This window comes from Dreissena polymorpha, chromosome 8 (genome assembly GCF_020536995.1).
Source record: "Dreissena polymorpha isolate Duluth1 chromosome 8, UMN_Dpol_1.0, whole genome shotgun sequence".
NCBI classification, from domain to species: Eukaryota; Metazoa; Mollusca; class Bivalvia; order Myida; family Dreissenidae; genus Dreissena; species Dreissena polymorpha.
In genome coordinates, this window is record NC_068362.1 from 6,606,817 (window position 1) to 6,629,060 (window position 22,244).

Genomic DNA, 22,244 nt, shown 5'->3' on the forward strand with positions numbered 1-22,244 from the left:
AAAACAAGCAATCGCGTTTGGTCATTATAGGGATATAAAATACTTGCGTTAAATAAATTAAATGTGTAGATTAATGGTATCATAAAATGCTAGATTTGTATCGCTCATTATCACTACAGACGAGTTTTCAATATACGTGTACATGCAAAGACATTTCAATTTGCAAAACATGCAGGTGTTTTTTCAATTTGAATGCTTAAATTTATTAATATTTTCATTCAATGTTAACGAAACGAAAATTCATTCAATGTAAAAGAAAATTAAAAATACATTTCAAGATTGAAATGTATGGAGCTATTTTAGGGCTTTGTTTTATAACTGATTCAATGCACCCCTTACACTAAATTTCAATCCCGGATGAAAAATAACACTATCGCATCCACACCACTTATAATAATATTCAAATTATTATATGTTTTATTATTTTTAAAATATCATTGATTCAATTCTTATTTTAAAAAAGAATACGGATATTTATAGTTTTGTTTTGTGAAATTGTAAGTATTAAGTCTTCTGACGACCTTTACTCGGATACAATGTAATTGGCCGCGATCAAGAAGTTGACGGCCAATCTATTTTTAGTAACGGAAAACCCCTCTTGTGACGTCACACAAAAACCTCCTATACGCGACGGTTTAATCATAGGCGCTCGATGTCAATGTTTATATTATTTTTTTTATTATTATTATTTTGTTTTTAGTTACCCGTAGTTTATTACAATGCAAACACATGCTAAATCAATAAAAATCTTCCGACAAAACGTCTGCTTAAAAAAAGTTCGACTATGTACATAGAAATTGACAATTTCTATGTACATAGTCGAACTTTTTTTAAGCAGACGTTTTGTCGGAAGATTTTTATTGATTTAGTATGTGTTTGCATTATAATAAACTACGGGTAACTAAAAACAAAATAATAATTCTTAAAAGAAATATATATATAAGCATTGACATCGAGCGCCTATGGGTTTAATCATAGGCGCTCGATGTCAATGTTTATATTTTTTTATATTTTTTTATTATTATTATTTTTTTATTTTTGATTTAGTATGTGTTTGCATAATAATAAACTACGGGTAACTAAAAACAAAATAATAATTCTTAAAAGAAATATATATATAAGCATTGACATCGAGCGCCTATGGGTTTAATCATAGGCGCTCGATGTCAATGTTTATATTTTTTTTTAATTTTTTATTATTATTTTTTTATTTTTGATTTAGTATGTGTTTGCATAATAATAAACTACGGGTAACTAAAAACAAAATAATAATTCTTAAAAGAAATATATATATAAGCATTGACATCGAGCGCCTATGGGTTTAATCATAGGCTCTCGATGTCAATGTTTATATTTATTTTTTATTATTATTATTATTATTTTGTTATTTTTGATTTAGTATGTGTTTGCATAATAATAAACTACGGGTAACTAAAAACAAAATAATAATTCTTAAAAGAAATATATATATAACCATTGACATCGAGCGCCTATGGGTTTAATTGGGAATGATCAACTGTCGTTCAGCACTTGTAAATCAAATTTAAAATTCAATTGGCATGGTTTGCCGGCCTTCCATACTTGTCCAGATAAATCATAAATCGGACTCGAGAGCGTTTATATAAGCCTAAGGCTTTCGACGCAATCGAGCTAAAATAAATAGGTTTAAACTAAATCATAGTTGGGTTTTCCTTATTCTATAAATAACTATTGCGTCATCATTAAATCATCTGGCTCGATGTTTGCTGTACATGCATACATGTGAGAGCATGGAACGACAACTCTGCGGGATGCATCACGTACTGGACATAGTCTAAATAAAAAGCAGACACCACGAACAATGATAAGGATGGAATATCCCTGGAGTTTATTCCTGCTCGGAGCGTAAGTACGATAATTCAGAAAGCTTCATATTTAAAGAGGTTTCTTGGTGTCAACTTATTGTAAGTAGCCTTTAATTGCATTCATTATGCACTTATTATAAGTTAATTCGAAGCTGTGTTTTATAGGCTAATTTTATTTTTCGGATGAGAAATATTCGGACCAACTGACGAACTGTCCGATTCACGTTGAAAACGTGTACAGTTCAAGCTATATATTGTAGTTCTTATTTAGTGGTAAATACAAACACATCAACAAAATCAGGTACAAGGTAATCAGATAAATGATGCTGATGATGGTGTGCTTGAATTGCGGGGGGGACCTAGGGTTACACCGGGACCTAGGTCCTAACACAGGCAGCAGTATCAAAATATTGCCTCCCCCCGGGCACCCCCCCCCCTCCCGAGCTTACAGCTTACCCCAGGGGTTCCAGATTGTTAAATGTACACCTATTGTGTATGGTTTTGACTTTTCACCAACGAATATTGACAAAAATACACAGTTTGAAAAAATAACCCTCGTAACAATCTGCAATCTGGAACCCCTGGGGTAAGCTCGGGGGGGGGGGGGGGGGGGGCTATCACTACTTCAATTGATAGTAAATTAAAAAAAACCACAACAAAATTTGGAAAAACAAACAAACATGTTTTACTCGATTTCTAAATCATACTAATGTGAAAATACTGAGCTCAGGCCAGGGATTGAACCCACGACCTCCAGAGAGGTAGTCAGACACTTTAACCACGTCGCTAAAGAGCTAGCCCAACAGCAAGGCTGTTGGAAGTGACCTTATTTCACTACACTCCTCCCCCTTTTAATGTTTCAAGGCCCAGACACGCCCGCTACAGCATGTCTTGCATCCGCATATCCCACCCAGAAACCATTAAACAGCTCAGACCCATTCCCGCATTCACAGTTCTTTTTGCCTCGTCGCCATTAATGTGAAAATACTGAGCTCAGGCCAGGGATTGAGCCCACAACCTCCAGAGTGGTAGTCAGACACTTTAACCACGTCGCTAAAGAGCTAGCCCAACAGCAAGGCTGTTGGAAGTTACCTTATTTCACTACAATACTTAATCTTAATTTATCCAAATTTATTCTAAGTCTTTACATTTTAACATTTTGTTACCCTTTAAAAAAATGTCAACATAAATTGCAAAAGGAACAGGTTTATTTCCTATATACAATTGAGTTATCTCCGTTTGGTATGACATCACCGAAATTCGGTGCCATGCAAATAGTGAATGTTGTGTGATTTTGCAAATAACAATGACCCCAGGGTCATGTATTAATAAATTATGCCCCTGTAGTCAAAATTGGCCCTGCCGTAGAAGTAACTTGTTTTCTTTTTTTGCATTTCGTGCAAACTCTTTAATTCTTAACTCAGACCAGTGGTCAGATAATTTATATAGACTTGATTTGTAAATAACGATAAACTTAAAATATCTTATATTTGAAATCGCAAGGATCAGGGGTTTGATATTTGAGGAAATTCGTGTTAAACAGTAACAAAAATTTGCCCTTAAATCATGCCCCTGTGTTTAACCCTTTGCATGCTGGGAAATTTGTCGTCTGCTAAAATGTCGTCTGCTGAATTTCTAAAATTAGCATTTTCTTCGATTTTTTTCAAAGAATACTATCAGAATAGCAAACAGTTTGGATCCTGATGAGACGCCACGTTCTGTGGCGTCTCATCTGGATCCAAACTGATTGCAAAGGCCTTCAAAATTCGGTTCCAGCACTGAAAGTAAAACTTACCATGCCCCTGGTGTCAAATGATTTATATAGACTTAACCCTTTACCACTTAGATATGTATTTTTACTCATGTCCCATAGAAAGTTAAATTTAATTAATTTAATTAAAGACCTTTAATTACTAAATTCAAGTTTAAAGGCTTCATTTCGAACCCTTAGATACTGATAAGCAGCAAACAGCCTAAGACCTGAACAGACTGCGAATTAATCGCAGGCTGTTTTGGTTTTATGATGTTTGCACATAGCCATTTTCACTTTTTTTTATAAATAATTGTATTATGTTTGTGTTTCACAATGCTATTTCATGTGGATCAACATTTTCAACCACAAATCCAAATGTATATTTTGAGTTTACATGCATCTAATATAATGTATGCTATCTGCACAATCATGCGGCTTGACATGCTATACTTGACACTGATGTTCATCTTCTGTTTATTGTCCTTGTGAATTGTTTGATACTTAAATACACAGAAATAATGATATGCTATGGAATGCTTTTAATGCTAAGGAACTGATATGCAGATTAAAATGTACATTCATGTTATGGTAAAAACTTGGACTGAGTTATTACCTTTAAATGATATAAATTTTTGTTCACAGTTTTAATGGATTTATATTGTTAGATCATCATTTTTCTAATAAATATTATTTTTTAGTTTCATTTACGCTTTTCTTTATTTTATTGCCACAATTACTAACACATTTATTAAAGTGAGTACATTTTAACATCATGGCAAAACTTAAGGAAAAATCCCTATCAGAATTATTATTCAAACTGAGAACTAAGAATGAATGCATATATTTTGTTATAAAATAATATTATTGAAAGTCTTAATAGCCGGCAGTGTTTGAGTTGATTCTCCAAAGACCATTGAAAGACATTGTTACTATTTTGTTATGCCTTTTTTGTTACATAATAATGTGTTATCTGCACAGGCTAATCTGGGCTGATGCTTTAAACACATTTATTACACCTCAGAGATATTGGTCCTTCTATATCTATATGACCGGCTTCAGTCTGTAAAATGCGATACATGAACCTAATAGTATATGGACCGGTCACTATTTTTTTAATATGGACTGTTAGGGGAAACACACCACTAAATTTGCACTGTTTTACTGTAAAATGACGTCATTTTTTATCGAAATGACGTCATTATTCCTGCGAAATTCTTCAGTCTATCTCTTTTAAACCATAAACAATTGTACAACACTGTACAATGGTAAAGGGGAAACTCTTCGGTGTAATATAAGAAATAGTAAACTCCACTTTGGTCCCAATGACATTATAGTGACCAGCCAGGCTGAGCCACAAACTGTATAGGTCCATATACAATTTATGGCTGCCAGGCTGTCCATAGGGACCTCAGTAGAGTTTACTATTTCTTAATTATAAAACCTTGTGTTCCCAGATCGAGGCTCACATTCTGTATACTCTCAGTCTGGACTAGGGAAGCTAAAATAAAGGTAGGCTCACATTCATTATACTCTCAGTCTGGACTAGGGAAGCTAAGGTAGGCTCACATTCATTATACTCTCAGTCTGGACTAGGGAAGCTAAGGTAGGCTCACATTCATTATACTCTCAGTCTGGACTAGGGAAGCCAAGGTAGGCTCACATTCATTATACTCTCAGTCTGGACTAGGGAAGCTAAGGTAGGCTCACATTCATTATACTCTCAGTCTGGGCTAGGGAAGCTAAGGTAGGCTCACATTCATTATACTCTCAGTCTGGACTAGGGAAGCTAAGGTAGGCTCACATTCATTATACTCTCAGTCTGGACTAGGGAAGCTAAGGTAGGCTCACATTCATTATATTCTCAGTCTGGACTAGGGAAGCTAAGGTAGGCTCACATTCATTATACTCTCAGTCTGGACTAGGGAAGCTAAGGTAGGAGGCGCACATTCATTATACTCTCAGTCTGGACTAGGGAAGCTAAGGTAGGCTCACATTCATTATACTCTCAGTCTGGACTAGGGAAGCTAAGGTAGGCTCACATTCATAATACTCTCAGTCTGGACTAGGGAAGCTAAGGTAGGCTCACATTCATTATATTCTCAGTCTGGACTAGGGAAGCTAAGGTAGGCTCACATTCATTATACTCTCAGTCTGGACTAGGGAAGCTAAGGTAGGCTCACATTCATTATACTCTCAGTCTGGACTAGGGAAGCTAAGGTAGGCTCACATTCATTATATTCTCAGTCTGGACTAGGGAAGCTAAGGTAGGCTCACATTCATTATACTCTCAGTCTGGACTAGGGAAGCTAAGGTAGGAGGCGCACATTCATTATACTCTCAGTCTGGACTAGGGAAGCTAAGGTAGGCTCACATTCATTATACTCTCAGTCTGGACTAGGGAAGCTAAGGTAGGCTCACATTCATAATACTCTCAGTCTGGACTAGGGAAGCTAAGGTAGGCTCACATTCATAATACTCTCAGTCTGGACTAGGGAAGCTAAGGTAGGCGCACATTTATTATATTCTCAGTCTGGACTAGGGAAGCTAAGGTAGGCTCACATTCATTATACTCTCAGTCTGGACTAGGGAAGCTAAGGTAGGCTCACATTCATTATACTCTCAGTCTGGACTAGGGAAGCTAAGGTAGGCTCACATTCATTATATTCTCAGTCTGGACTAGGGAAGCTAAGGTATTTGAGTTGTATATTTTTGTGCCCTAAAATCATACTTGCATAATCAGTTGATTATATGATTCTAAAATATTTTATATCAGAATATAATAACTATTTCATGTATAACAAAATTGAACAAGTAATCCAATGGGAAACCAGTGATGAGCCTGTTTGAAAAATTACATAAAATAGAATTTGAGTTTATTCAGCATACATAAGGCTTTAAACCCATGAGTTCACACGTTACCGAAGTATAACAAAATATATACACATATGGTCTATGACGTATATAGAATGTTCAACATACATGTAACCTAGATCAAAATATATTAAATACAACAATTTGTATACTTTTAACCGTATTTTGTATTATTATACTAAGTAGATAAATAAATGTTAGTACATGGAGAGAAACTATTTATAATATAAGTCAGCTCTTAATTTAAAAGCTTTAAAAACAAAAAAGGAAAGGTTAAATACAATTTCTTCATTGTCAGTCTGTAAGAGGTCAATAAACCTGATCATGTATGTGTTCTTCCAATAATATTTACTTTATACTTCTTACGTAATTAACCCATTTATGCCTAGCGTCTAGAAAAAAGGCGTAGCCGTAGACCCAGATGAGACGCCACATGATGCGGCGTCTCATCAGGGTCAGACCGGTCTGCGTTGTTTGTTTAAATTAATTTCTGTAAGAAATATTTTAAATATAGAAATACATATACTAGACATCCCTAATTTTGGATATAATTTGATCCAATTTAAAAGGATGGGAGAGTCCACTAGGCATAAACACGCTGGGTATGCGGATACTTTGATAACAGATGGCACTTCGATACCAGATAACAACAAAAGCCACGGGCGAGAGTTAAGTTCCTCAGGTTTTTTTAAAGTTATATCATAAAGATTAATTTTTTAGACAAGGCGTATGGTCGAGTTTATAAATGGTGTATCGGTCCTTTTTATATTGGAAAGAAAAAAATCACGGAAGAATAGTAGATTTTTCACCCCAAAATAGAAAATTCTGTCGGAAAACAGCATGAACTGGATGAACTTTAAACATAACAACAAAATAAAACTACTTAGAAATATTTTAAGAAATTGTTTGATATTCGAGCATGTAGGGTAATCAATGTGCTTTAAATACGGAAATTTTGATAGTATTTAATGAAATTTAAACGAAGATAGAGCATGTTTTAATAGGTGGTATTCATGAAGTTGCGGATACTTTGATTCCCGATATAGGGCACTTCGGATAACAGAGACTTTCAACTAATTGGGCACTCTAATAACCGAGTTTTATCTTCTACCTGAAATGCATTTATGTATATTATGGCTCTTCTTACCAAACGAAGTACGAATCAATTTGAATTGTCCAGCGCGACACATTGGGAATCTATGCATAACATAATTGCATACACATGTGAAATATAACCAATGGCGTTGTTCGTTTTCAATAATCTTATTACTATTAATTTCTATAATTAATATTGTAAGTGCAAATTTTAAATAAGATTCAAATGCTAATTTCTGCTTATATAATTATGTCAAGTATATCCAAGTTCGTATGCAGAATGTTTTGTGTTTATATTTATTACAACGAGGGGTATGCACAACTTTGACACCATCATCGTGTGATTCAATCGACCGCCTTTACCATTATTGCTATTTTTTTTATTACATGGCATTGAGCCAAAAAGTTCTAATAGAATTTCGGACCTGCATCGCTGCTGAAATTTAGCTCTTAGCAGTTTTAGCGGAGTGATGTTTCATGATAAGTAAATGGCCTTAGTACCTTCATTAGGCCTAAATTAAAATTATGTTTGTTTGCCCTTTACCGACTGACCCACTTTTTACCCCCTGACCCAAACGAATTTAATGCGATTTCTGAAAACATATTTTTTTATTATTTTCGTTTTTTTTCGCCAATCATATTAGAGCCGACTGCAATATCTATTTGTGCGCGTATTTATATCCCTGGCCATTCTTATCACCCCTGACCGATCTAGGTCACTCTGATGGTTGGAATTTTATATGCCCCAGAATGGACAGTAATGCAAGCGTCTATAACCGGCATCGCGGTCGGCGGTGTTTCGTAAAAAACGGCGTCTCGCTAAACGACAACATACAAAACTATTGGTTCACGAAAGTAGTCGGACATATAAGAGTTTACGTTCGTTGCACACATGTTGTTCACGTGATCCAAGATGGCAGACAATAAAAAGAAATAACGATGCTCAGTTAAATGGACAACTAACTTTCCAATTAACGGCATATAATTAGTATGGATTAATTAAAATTATTCATGTCATTCTACGATGGAGTGTATGTTTTAGATACAAATAAAACTCTTTTTTTGGAAATGTATGTACATGTACTGAATGACACAGAACACAGGTACTTGAAAAAAATTTTTTGGTCCTTATATAATACTCTTATTATATATATATAAGGACCAAAATTTTTTTTTCAAGTACCTGTGTCACAGAACAAGTGCTTGAAAATCGGAATGCAGTCTACTCACGATGAAAAATACATCTAACAGTTACAGGATTATCGTTCGAAAATGCAAAAATAGACAAACATGATTTGATTTATATGTAAGTGGATCTGTGTTTTATCAGATTCATGTGCATATTCTGCTTTATTATGTTTGCCATTATATACAGTTTACTGTAACGACATGTTAGTGAAATGGATATTTAAAGGTAAACTTATTTAATATATTAATTACTCTTAGCTAAATACATCGCCAACACTCCAGTATATATGTTTAAAGCGTAAATATACCCACACACTGAAACTAACACGCTTAATTTATTTCCCCAAATCAAGTTTTCATGCTTATGTTTACCCTTTTGTGAATTTACTTTGCCATGCGAGACTAATGGCTCTACGCACTCTCCAGTCAAACACTTAAAATTGAGGCCTGTGAAAATTTCTACTGTCCTGTGAATTTTTTCTCCGGGTACGCCAGTCTGGCCTGTAAATTGTGACGGTCTTTCTTCATGTCTGAGTTATTCCATTAAAGGCTTTTGGCTGTCTTTCTACACTCCTTCAATGCTTTTTGTATGCTAAAGGAAAAGGTTTAAGTTAAAAATAAAAGCAGTCTGGCAGTTAAATAATTACAAATGTATTTGAGCAATTAACATCATTTATTGAATACATATTTGATGAAATAACACACAAGCATGCATTTGATATTAATACATGCAAGAAAACAGCAAACAAGATGTGGTTAAGCTACATAGGGCTTCGTACACTGCAACAGTGCTTTAATAACAGTGTTTTAAATATTCATAGACTATAAGTGTATTAAAAATATAATTTCTCAAATAAAATAAAATAATTTTTCTACCTACCTACCCACGTGTAAAATCTAGGGTCGGTAAAGGGCAAACCAACAATATTTTTAAATGTGGTCTTAGGACATAATTATATATGCTTATTATCAGCCGTTTCGCTACAAAGAATGTAATTTAAAAGTAACATCTTCGATATGTCTGATGAGTACATTTTAAATGTAATTTAAAATTGTTTAAGCTTGTGTACTTATATAATGCGAAGATCCAGCTGTTGGTTGACTCGAAAATTGTCTTTGAGATGATCGGTAAAACAAGAATTAGTGTCCATGAAAATTTGGCATCCTACTCTTAAAACATTTGAATTTCCTCAAATTCATTAATTAACTAAAATTGTAAATGTTGTAACATTAATGGACATATTGATCTTTTATTTCGATTAGTTGGCACGTTCTTGCTTTATTTCCAAGTATTTTTATTTTGTTGAAATACGTACTGATCATCGAATTCATAATGATTATCGATGGAATTTTATCTTTTTTATTATAATCCACTGTTTTTTCTACGATTTTTTTACTCCGCAATAAGAAGTACTATACCATTAATCGACCAAACAATGTTACGTGTCTGAAAACCAAATGAACAGAACATAAATGCAAAAAAAGCTGAAGAACTCAACTCTCGCGCATGGCTTTTGTTGTTATATACAGTACAGCCAAAGCGGAACAAACGTATTTCGCGATCCGCGGCGGCAAGGCGAAACGAGTCCATGCCGTGTCAGTTGTTGAAGCAGCGTCAGTATGCGGCGGCAAGTCGCATTTCGCCGCGAAACTTCGCATCTGTCCGCCGAGGCATGCCGCTATCTGCGACATGATGCCGAGTCAATGCGCATCATGAAATAAAAAATCTTTTTAAAATTATTAGTTACATGTAGTTAACAAATTTTGAAAGAACAATTATAATAATAATTAAAATCATAATAAATTTATTGTGCGCGGATTGTATTAGCATATACATGTAAGCATAGTTAATGTGTCTGGCCAATTAAGTTTGTTTCCCGCCCGTAGTGTATGTATTTCACACATAAACAAGGTCACGTAATTATGTTTTCGCACATACAAGTGGTCAAGGCTCCAGCATATGGTGGATTTATAAATTAATTGCATGATGATTTTGCTATAAAATTTAAGCTGAGAAAATTAGCAGTTTGAAGCCACATCAATAATCAAGACGGTGACGACGTATTTGTTGTTTTGTTAATTATCAGCTTATTATAACTATTGTTTGAATATGCGTATATAAACACGTTTTATTTTGTTCATATTGTACAGGAAATATCGCTACTAATTTCCCGATAATCCCGTATATTCCAGTTTTAAAGCAAATGCTGGTAAATATTTACGATACACAAACATTCTCGATATTTCCTTAAGTATCAAATACATTTTGGCATTTGTTACTATTTATAGAGATGATGAAATAACGTCTAATTGGGGCGTTTTTTTTTCACTGAACACGCGATTTACACCTGACGTGATGTTCATGTATTTATACAACACAAAATACACCCAAACTTTCCAAACGACGTTCTACATGTCTGCATAATTTTCGCGCTCATTTTATGAAACAAAGGATATTTTAGCACTGTTTATTTGACGTTAGAATTTGTCAAAGGTCGCGTTAGCATTAAAATTCGGAAGTGTGTTTCGGATTACAAATTTAAAAATGATAATCGAACGAAACATTAACAGTTGCGCGTAATTAATTCTACGCTACACATACATGTATGTACATGTAGGTGGATATCTTTTCACTCGATCCGCGGCGTACGTATGCGGCGGATTTACTCCACGAAAGTACGCGAGGTTAACACAGACTCGGCGTCGTTGCGCGGATCGATGCCGAGTGCCACGGCGATACGCCGCGTGAACACACGATTCGGCCGCCGCGTACTAATAATCTGGCCGTGGCGTAGCCACGGATTATGTTTGTGCCGCATTAGCTGTACTGTAGTATCAAAGTGCCATCTGTTATCAAAGTATCTGCATACCCGGCGTGATAAATGGGTTAAATAAACATTGGGCATTCAAGTAAAAAATGAAATTCGTCCTCGAGAATGTTACAGTGTTTGTATTTTCTGTTTTGAACAGTATGGTTTCAGACTTGAGCCATTTCCGTGGCTTCACTTCCAGTCTGTGGGCTGATACTCTTAACTCTTTCACTGCGGGAACCGAATTTTGAAGGCCTTTGCAAACAGTTTAGATCCAGATGAGACGCCACAGAACGTGGCGTCTCATCTGGATCCAAACTGTTTGCTATTCGGATAGTATTCTTTGAAAAAAATCGAAGAAAGTGATAAATTTAGAAATTCAGCAGACAACATTTTAGCAGACGACAAATTTCCCAGCATGCAAAGGTCTAAAACAAAACAACGCAATTCTAAAAATGGAAATTAAATACCCTGCTTAGTTTTCACATATTTTCACCATGCTCTGTTTTTGTTAAAAAATGTTCGGAATGAACTTATTACTAACATCTCAAAATAACAAAATCTTTAAATCTTATCTGCTTAAATCTTGTCTGTTTAAATCTTATCTGTTTAAATCTTATCTGTTTAAATCTTATCTGTTTAATGCTTCCTCTTTTTCAGAATGTGCACATCTCAAAAGTTCATTTAACTTGATTTTAATGAGCATGAGTGGCTCATATTTCTAACATTTTTTTAATGCTTGTGTATTGATAGCATTTGTAACAAGTTTGACAATGCATGTGCGTTGATGCAAGTGATCACGTTTTGCAAGTGATGCCATTTAATTTTAGTCAAGGTTTATCTCTAGGGGGTAAGGTAACCGCATGCCTGAATGAATAAACGACATTTTTGACAATGACGAAAATCATGTTAGAAAATAAGTAAATAAAGTTGAAAGCAATCAATGGCCAAATTAATAGAAACATGTATTGCAAATTATTTTATACCTTAGGCTCAAGTGTCTGTTGAAAAATTATGCCGCAACTTTTGTTTTTATATTTATTGATCTTTAAACATTTAAAATATATTTCTTTCAAAATATCAATCCAGTCATTGTAGATCTTAGATATTTTGTGAAGAAAATGTAATTGCTTGTTAAAACCTATATTAAATAAACTTAAGACACTGATTTGAGTTTTTTTTACAAAATAGTGTGCTATAACTTAAGTCAGTGATTTTTTTTGCTAAAAATTACCGCCTCTTTTCAGCTGCTTCCCAATCACAAAAATCAGCGTTTTTTCCCAAAAAGCTGACCAAAATATCCCAAAACACACCCAATTTTCATTTTTTTAATTTTTTTTTTTAACAAAGAAGTCTCTTATGACTTAGAATTTCCTAACTCTAGATCTCAACTTTTTTTTTAAATATCCTACAAAATATATAACTTTAATTTAGTCCTTTTTGTAGATAAATAATTCCCAAATTTGCCTCTTTTATCAACTAAAGCAATTCCAATTTGACAAGACTCCTTTTCCAAAAATGGCTAGAAAAACCCCTGAACATGCTTTTAAAATCATTTTTAATTCTGTCACTTATAATCATATTTATAATGCTTATTTTTCCCAATTTCATGGTTTATCATGCTATTTTTCCCAATTTGCTTGTTTATCGCGCTAATTTTCCCAATTCAAATGGCACAGGCTCTAACAAATAACAGCAAAAAAATCACTGCTAGTCATATAAAGAATATGAATAACAAGCTATAGGTAAATAGTGAAAATAAAGAATTTAGGAAGTAGGATTTTGAAATTTATTGCTGGTATGTCCTAGAAAACCATACATTTATACTTTGTGAAAACATTCAGATAGACAGCACATGCCAACATCCGTTTTGATGATCATCAGCTTCACACAGTTTACATAGATATCAATTTACCTGGGGCCACAGGTGGTAGCGTGTGGCTATGATATTAATTAGTGAAAACATCATTTTGTATGATAAATAATCATATTATAATGAAAAATTAACTTTTCTGAAAAAAAATATTTCACTATCAAATATATATATAACAAGGTATGCAACTCAAAATCAGCCCAAAACGAGGTGCATTGCTTTGAACAGCCATATCTTCATCAATTGTGCAGCGATTTTCACGATCTCGGTCTTATTCAACGCAGAAATGAATTTCCTTTCTGGAAATGTATATGTCTTGCAATATTTTTACAAATGCTGGGTCAACTTTTAAGAAATAACACGATACACAACACGCATGACCCAGTTGACAGTGATCATGCTGTCTTTAAGACTGAAATCTTCACGGAGTAAAGGGCTAATTTTTCGTTATAATATGATTATTTATCATTCAAAATGATGTTTTCACTAATTAATATCATAGCCACACGCTACCCACCTGTGCCTGGGGCTAATTTAATCCTTTTAAGTGCCTTTTAAATGTTTTGTTACCTTAACATAAATGTTAAGTTTTCATTCTTTTGCATGCATGTTAAAGCTTGCATAAGTTTCATATCCTGTGACTTTAGATAAATTGAGTCATGTTCTGAGAAAATTGGGCTTAAGGCATGTGTGTAAAGTGTCGTCCCAGATTAGCCTGTGCAGTCCGCACAGGCTAATCAGGGACAACACTTTCCGCCTAAATTGAATTTTTTCTAAGAAGAGGCTTCATTAAAATGAAAAATGTCATAAAAGCGGAAAGTGTCGTCCCTGATTAGCCTGTGTGGACTGCACAGGCTAATCTGGGACGACACTTTATGCACATCCATTATGCCCATTTTTCTCAGAACACGACTCATATTGAGGCTGAGTTTGACTCTGTGTCACATGCATCCAAAAACTAAGTCATCTGATTAAATATTCAAAAAAACCTTATGCTACTGTAAAGGCCACATTTATGACTCAATCTTGATGAAACATTTTCAAAATGTTATTTTTACAATGCAATTGGAAAGTTATGTTTGTCCGAAATCTAGGTCACAAGCTCATTTTGAAAATTGGTTCACCTGAAATCCAGATGAAAGCTTCAGGGCCATCATGGTCCTCTTTTACATTTCATTTAACCCTTTCCCAATCAGATGAAAACTGAAAATGGCTATGTGCAAACAACATAAAACAAGAACAGCCTGCCAGTTACTCGCAGTCTGTTCAGGTTTTTATGCTGTTTGCTGCTCATCAGTATCTAAGGGTTGGAAATGAAGCCTTTAAAACTTGAATCTAGTAAGAAAGGTCTTTCATCAAATTTAACTTTCTGAGGGACTAAACACACATCATATCTAAGTGGTAAAGGGTTAAGGCCCTTTAAAAATAGTTAATATCAGGCTTGTGTTGACTATCACTTTAGGTTTTGTTTGTACAATCATTATACATGTAAATTTAAAATACAGATGAAACTAAGTAAATATTTTCCAAAAGAAGGTTAAGTGATGTTTTCATCATGCTTTAAGTTCATTAAAATTTGTAAACCAGCAGGCCCCATTGTCATCAAATAGTTTTAATAAAAAGTATAGTGTACATGTATATTTTGTTTTGAAATTTCAGATATTTCTTCTGCGGTTTAGGACCATCAGTTGCACAGTGTCCCATATACCAAGTACAACATACCACAACCACAGGGAATGTCTGTTGTAAGCCTGTTCTGTTCTGCGATAAAGGTAAGTTAGAGTATCTTGATTTATTCCATGCTCCAATCATTTCATTGAAGCATTTCATCTTGTAGTGCCAGCTATCATAACTACTCACCAAGAGATCAGCAAGGGCATCTGCATAATTTAGTTTAAACCTATTTATTTTAGCTTGATTGCATAGAAAGCCTAAGGCTTATTTGAAACGCTCTCGAGTCCATTTCCTGGGACTAGAACCAGTACTGGGGTCTATGGGGGAAATCTAAAGAACACTCCCACAAGGGCTTTTCACAGGAAATTGGGAAGAGGCCCTAGCCTTTCAAATTGGGAATATCATGTGCGATAACTGCACATTTTGGGAAAACCGTGTTTTTAAAACAAGGTTTTTTTTTCATTGTGCATTCTTAATCATATTAGAGCTCATTGCTTTCAATTTGGGAGATGCCCAATATGTCTAAGTAAAAAAAAAAAAAAAAAAAAAAATTTTCTTTTTACAATTTGGGAAATTCCTCTGACAATTTTGGAAAAAAATGACCTTATTTTCAATTGGGAAGGGGCCGAAATTAAGGGGCCGAATATCGGCCCCTGTTATATAAGTGTGAAAAGCCCTGCCCACAGTGTGGATCGAATCCGTGACTTCCCGATCGCTATAGGCGGACACCATATCCACAACACCACTGCCACCTGCATAATTTTCCAGTTGAGGAAAACTAACAACATCTCCATATCACTGTTTCTACAACAGGTATTCAATGGAAACTTGTTTCTGGGGCCATTGTGTGAGCTCACTCACTATGTTCCATAACTCTGACCAGCAATTTAGCAGAGTTACGCCCCTTGGTGGACTTTATTATTTTTTTAAGGTAAACATGAAACATCTCATCATCGCTGTTTCTACTACAGGTATTTAGTGGGAACTTAGTAACACACATGTTTTGGGGATCATTGTGTGAGGTCCTTGAACACGTTCAATAACTCCAAGTAACATATTTGTAGTAATGAATCTTTGATTATCATAATTCATTGTTTTCATTTTCAACTTTATCATGAACACAGCCATTTATATGAACATCAACAACTAGAATTTCTGACAAGAGTAGCAAAATGATAATATAATGAATACTGTCAGTACAGAAAAGTTAAAAAACTAATGAAACACACAAAGACATATCGTCTAAAATCTTCATAATGACCACCAAAACAGCTCATACATGGAGCATGAATGATGGAATAGATTTCATAAACTACCATCCCTACACACATCCATCCCTACACACATAGTCTGCACATTTGTGTTAGAACAAAAATTGATTGAACAGATTACATAGACTACTATCGCTACAGTCATTCTTTGCACATTTGTGTTAGAACAAAAAGTACAAGAAAAATAACAATAAAGGAGGAAGTTTTGGGAAAGTGGATGATGTGGATCTGTTAGATAATTTATTGATCATTATAATATACACCTTTGAGAATCATAAAAGAATGCAGAAAACAATCAATCTATGACTTAATAATATTGGTTTCAGTTGAACTTCTAAACGAAACTATGTGTTTTCCCAAAAACTGGTTGAACAAGAACGCCTTAGATACTGATGAGCAGCAAACAGCATAAAACCTGAATAGACTGTGAGTTTTTCGTAGGCTGTTCTGGTTTTATGCTGTTTGCACACAGCCATTTTCACTTTGCCTCTGAGTGGGAAAGGGTTAATGTATTTGGACCAATTGTCTACAGTTTATCTACAGAATATATCATATTCCTCTCAGAACATATTAATAACTTGCTTATGATATAAGTATTTGTTTGCAGAAGTCATGACTTATGTGAATAATGTTTGCAGATGATTATGAAATAGTCTGCATAACCTGCCACATGATGTTTTTGTCAACAAACATTTTAAATATAGTATACACTTTAAATCCAATATAGCTCGCTCCATTATAACGTGGGTGGATCAAAGCTCTAGTCTTCCATTTCTGTATCCAGGATTTTCGTGAAATTTAAATATGGCGATGTCCATTGAGCTGATTGTATAAGTTCTGAATCAAAATCGATTAGACAATAATTATTTCTCAGGTATTTTACAGTTTGATTGTGATAAACTATCGTTTGATACAAATAAAGGTGTGAAAATAGCATGTTTTTATCCGTGTTTCACATTCTTATGCTTTTAGTATTAATGTGCTATTGATGTTTGAATCATTGACAGTTATGACAAGTTATGGGAATAAGGCATGTTTCATTTCATTGTTATTTGTTGACAATATGTATTTAACGCTTTCAGTGCGGGAACCGAATTTTGAAGGCCTTTGCAAAAAGTTTGGATCCAGATGAGACGCCACAGAACGTGGCGTCTCATCAGGATCCAAACTGTTTGCTATTCTGATAGTATTCTTTGAAAAAAATCAAATAAAATGCTAATTTTAAAAATTCAGCAGACAACATTTTAGCAGACGACAAATTTCCCAGCATGCAAAGGGTTAAATAGTGTCTGCTTAAATGCAACTGAATAAAATAACAGGCAAAGAAATTTAACTATTATAATCTTGAAGACAAACATACATGAAACAGCAGGTTTATTGTTTACAGAAATTCACTTTTTCAGAAAATAATGTGTACAGGTTGCATTGAATCTAAATTTAGAATCACTTGTCAATGGACTATTATACTTATTAAATCTGAGCAGTGAGCATCACAACACATATGATATTTGCATCACAACACTTATGATATTTGCATGTTCAATTGGAAATGATCTGTCTATAAATGGACGGTTCACTTTACACTTCTGAAAAAATATCAGATGTTTGTGTTTATGAATTTTATAAACACATTTATGGTAGAAAAAGGGCAGGACTGCTATTTTTTATTGAGGTTGTTATTATATGGGATTAAGGGGCATATGTACACAATAGAAAAAGCGCTATACATGTATTGACAAATAACAGCACAACATGGCCAGTAATCAGCCCAGAAATTATTAATCAGCTCTGTTTATAATGCCGTCCTGTGGCTTGGGCCCGGTCTTCTGCCTGAAATTGGAGTTACAGCGTATTCTGAAAATATATTGCATATTTGTACTAGACTATATTTTTAGCAATGAAGAGGGACCATTATAAGAAATTTTCATGGACCAGGATGTTTTACTCACATTATCTGAGAACCAAACAACTTTTGGGTAAACTGACTTTAAGTATTGAGCTGTGCTGTGGGAATAAAGTGCTCAATTCATGTGCATGAAGTGTCATCCCAGATTAGCCTGCGCAGTCCACGCAGGCTAATCTGGGATGACACTTTCCACCTTGACTGGATTTTTGTTTAGAAGAGATGTATTGTAAAGAAAATATTCCTTAAAAGCTGAAAGATTCATCCATGAATAGCCTGTGCGGACTGCACAGGCCAATCCGTGAAGACACTTTACACATGCATTAAACCCTGTTTTCCCAGAGTGCAACTTCATTGTTGTCCCCGAAAGGTTTCACCAGAGGGGACTTATGGTTTGCACTCTGTGTGTCTGTCAGTCTGTCAGTCCGTCAGTATGTCACACTTTTCTGGATCTTGCGATAACTTTAAAAGTTCTTCATATTTTTTCATTAAACTTGAAACATGGATAGATGGCAATATGGACATTATGCACGTCATTTCATTTTGTTGTTACGTAAAATATTATGGCAACAAATAAAAAAAAATTAAAAAAAATCTGACAATGCTGGAGCAGGTAGTGGACATATATTGCTTGGCATTAGTCTTGTTTCTACAATCAGGTTCACAGATCAAGTTCTGCACATCGAATGGAGGAAGTGATACATGCGAGGGATGTCCTCAAGGATGGAGTGGAACGTATATAACCTCGTCCCTGGACGAGAAACCTGAGCAGTGCTTCCGCTACGTCAAAGAACACGATAAATGTGCCCTAGGTGAGTATAATGTTTGAGAATGGATGAACAAATTATAATCTTTTGAAGCTGAAGGTTCTTAGCAATTTTGTGAAAAATTGTTTGTATTCATTAGCATGGTTAAAAAAGAAATATTTGTAGACACATTAATTCATAATTAATTCCAGAATTTCGAAAAAAACAACAGGAATATGTGTCAGTAATTTTCCAGTAGTTAGTGTTAAACTTGTGGATCGATCAACAAAAGAATGATTTCCCACGTGTAATAATTATATCACAGTATTCAACCAGGTAATGCATGTTAACAGACTTTAGATGTTTCTGAATTTCTTCAAGCTACTTTGTGATTTTCTTAAACCTGACAAAAGAAGGGCGGCTGTCATCTAGAAAACCTCCCTGATTAGGGTGATTAGCCCTTTGCATGCTGGGAAATTTGTTGTCTGCTAAAATGTCGTCAGCTGAATTTCTAAAAATAGCATTTTCTTTGATTTTTTTCAAAGAATATTATCAGAATAGCAAACAGTTTGGATCCTGATGAGGATCCAAACTGTTTGCAAAGGCCTTCAAAATTCGGTTCCCACACTGAAAGGGTTAATGATCAAAATGTACTGCTGATACAGGTTGTTTTTCTTAAATCTAAAAACAAATTATGTGTTGTCATTTGTTCACTTTTACACCTATATAACAGCTCTGACAGAGATTTTAACTATGCCATAAAAGAAATGCTGTTCCGATGAACTTTTTTTTCTAAAACAGTTAAATATAAGCTTGATGAAATCATAAACTGCAAGTGTTCACAAGTGTTCCATCATAATCAATTTTTTTTTGTTTATCATAAACATTTGGAAAAGTGTTCAAGTTTTAAAATCTTCATGAAAATTCTAAATCTTTTCAAAAGCTGTTCATGAAGAGAACCTTTTAATCTTTTAATACTCATGCAAATCTGAACTGCATTATCAAGGACAGATTATGAATTCTACAATGTCCCTAATACATTCAAGTGTTCAACGTTAATGTATAAAGTAAATGTTCATCATACCAAGAAATATCATATCAAGAAAATATGAAGACCTGTTTATGAGCAGGTCCTGGCATGCTAAAAAAGCTCATGGAATGAGGAACTGTATGAGTTACCGAGCCGCCTTTCAATGTGCATACTTACTACAAGTATAGATATGAAATTGATCAACGTGCCAGCTGTTATGTACACAAAACATTTACCCAAAATAAAGCTGCTTGAAGTAACCACATAGATAATATTTTTTTCCATGGATTATAAAACGTCCTTGAATAATGATAATTTTACACAGTCATTGGGTGTAATTGTGTCTTGTTCTAATAAAACTGGGCATAATACATGTGCTTAAAGTGTCGTCCCAGATTAGCCTGTGCAGTCCGCACAGGCTAATCAGGGACGACACTTTCCGCCTAAACTTGATTTTCGGTAAGGAGGGACTTCCTTGAAACTAAAAATTTCCATTAAAGCGGAAAGTGTCGTCCCTGATTAGCCTGTGCGGACTGCACAGGCTAATCTGGGACGACACTTTACGCACATGAATTAAGCCCAGTTTTCTCAGAACAAGACACAATTTATTAACACTCTTGGCATATTGCAAAATGGGTATGCCAATCATGCACTAGATTCTGATTTTAACATTTCTTGATCGAGATTTCAATCACAATGGATATTCTTTTGATATGTGTAGGGCATGATCTTTTGATTAATGGTGGCGCTCCTAAAAAATTGGAATGTATAGGTGTTATTTATAATGCATAATCACAAATATTGATTAATTTGTATTAGCCTAGTGGCCATGGGGGTGTAAGCTATTTGCGTTTAGACAATAACATGTAAAGGAATGACTCAAGTTTAAGAGCTAACCTAGAAACTAGAGATTACACCATATAGATACAGTAGTTAATAGAAATACATACTATTGTTTGCGTATAATAAATTCAGATAATCATATACAAATAAATCTTAGTAAATGGATGTGCAGCAAATCTTGAAAACTTCATATAGATGCTTTTGCAAACTTGAAATTACATGCATAATCTAAGTTTTTTTAAACTGGGTTGTTTCTCAATGTAGCATTTTAGTTGTAAGAGTGACTTGTGTTTTGTTTTAACTCTTATGTTTTTGTTTTTTTTCTAAATTTTTAATTGTAAAATTAGATCTGCCATTTTGAAAGAACTGCAAAACAGAACTAAGTTTGACTGGCTACTTTAATGCAAATAGTCAGAGTAAATCAGTTTTACATTTAACATTTATAAGTTCAACTAATAGACATTGATATTATCTCAGAGGAGATAATCATTTGTATACAAAAGATACAACAGGAATGATAACGCTAAAATTTACTTGCTGAAAGGCTGCCTCCTTTGGAAAATTCCCCCCCCCCAGCATTATAAGCCGGCACTGGCAAGCAGGCATCCGCTTATGTAAACCCATTGTCAACGTTACATAGATGTGCCACCTTACAAGTTCTTTCGTTTGAATGCCTTGTTGTACTTGTAACATTGGATTCGTATTAATAAAACGGAATGATTTAAGAAGAAAAGTTCATATTTGCCATGATATAACTGATATTATTAACTCCCATGTGCAACAAAACCATTATATTATAAGGAGAATTTGAGCCAAGCGGAAATTTGAGCCAATTAAGTTTGAGCCAGCTGGTTTGGACTGTACTAATCAAGTGATTTTATCACAAAATGCATCATGTAAATGTCCACACAATTGTTTGTGTATTGATATAAATGTATTAGTTAAATATTATTATTGCTATCATTCGGGAACTAAGCTTCATTTCGTACAATTTTCATAAAATCCTAAATAACAGCCATGGTAATTTTATAGTGTAAGGGAAAAGAGTCAGTATTCATGATGTAAATCAAACACTTACCAACAGAATCACAAGCACACAAATAAGGAACTTTTAAAGTCACTTTCAGATATCTGGCAACATTAACTATAGATAAATTGAACAAAAACAACTGCCTACTTATCACTTACCTAGTTTCAATCATATAGCATGTATTTCAATGTTAGTTTACGGTAGTAAAATCTTTGCCATACTGCTTCTGCATATGCATGTAAGAGTGTACAGCTAAGCAAAATTGACTTATAGCATACAGCGGTTGCTAATAATATACATGTATACAAAATGT

The 22,244-nt window shown here is 34.4% G+C and overlaps 1 protein-coding gene across 2 annotated transcripts in view; it reads left to right on the forward strand.

The window, feature by feature from the left end:
- The first annotated feature begins 1,714 nt into the window (after positions 1-1,714).
- Positions 1,715-22,244, forward strand: part of LOC127841660 (uncharacterized) — an 84,447-nt gene continuing 63,917 nt past the window's right edge. The window contains exons 1-3 of one of the 2 annotated variants that reach the window (XM_052370689.1): positions 1,715-1,884; positions 15,094-15,206; positions 18,942-19,094. In XM_052370689.1, the coding sequence (XP_052226649.1) occupies positions 1,841-1,884; positions 15,094-15,206; positions 18,942-19,094 (310 nt within the window). In that variant the 5' untranslated portion in view covers positions 1,715-1,840. The remainder of the gene's footprint in view (positions 1,885-15,093; positions 15,207-18,941; positions 19,095-22,244) is intronic. The other variant, XM_052370691.1, reaches the window with a different exon arrangement.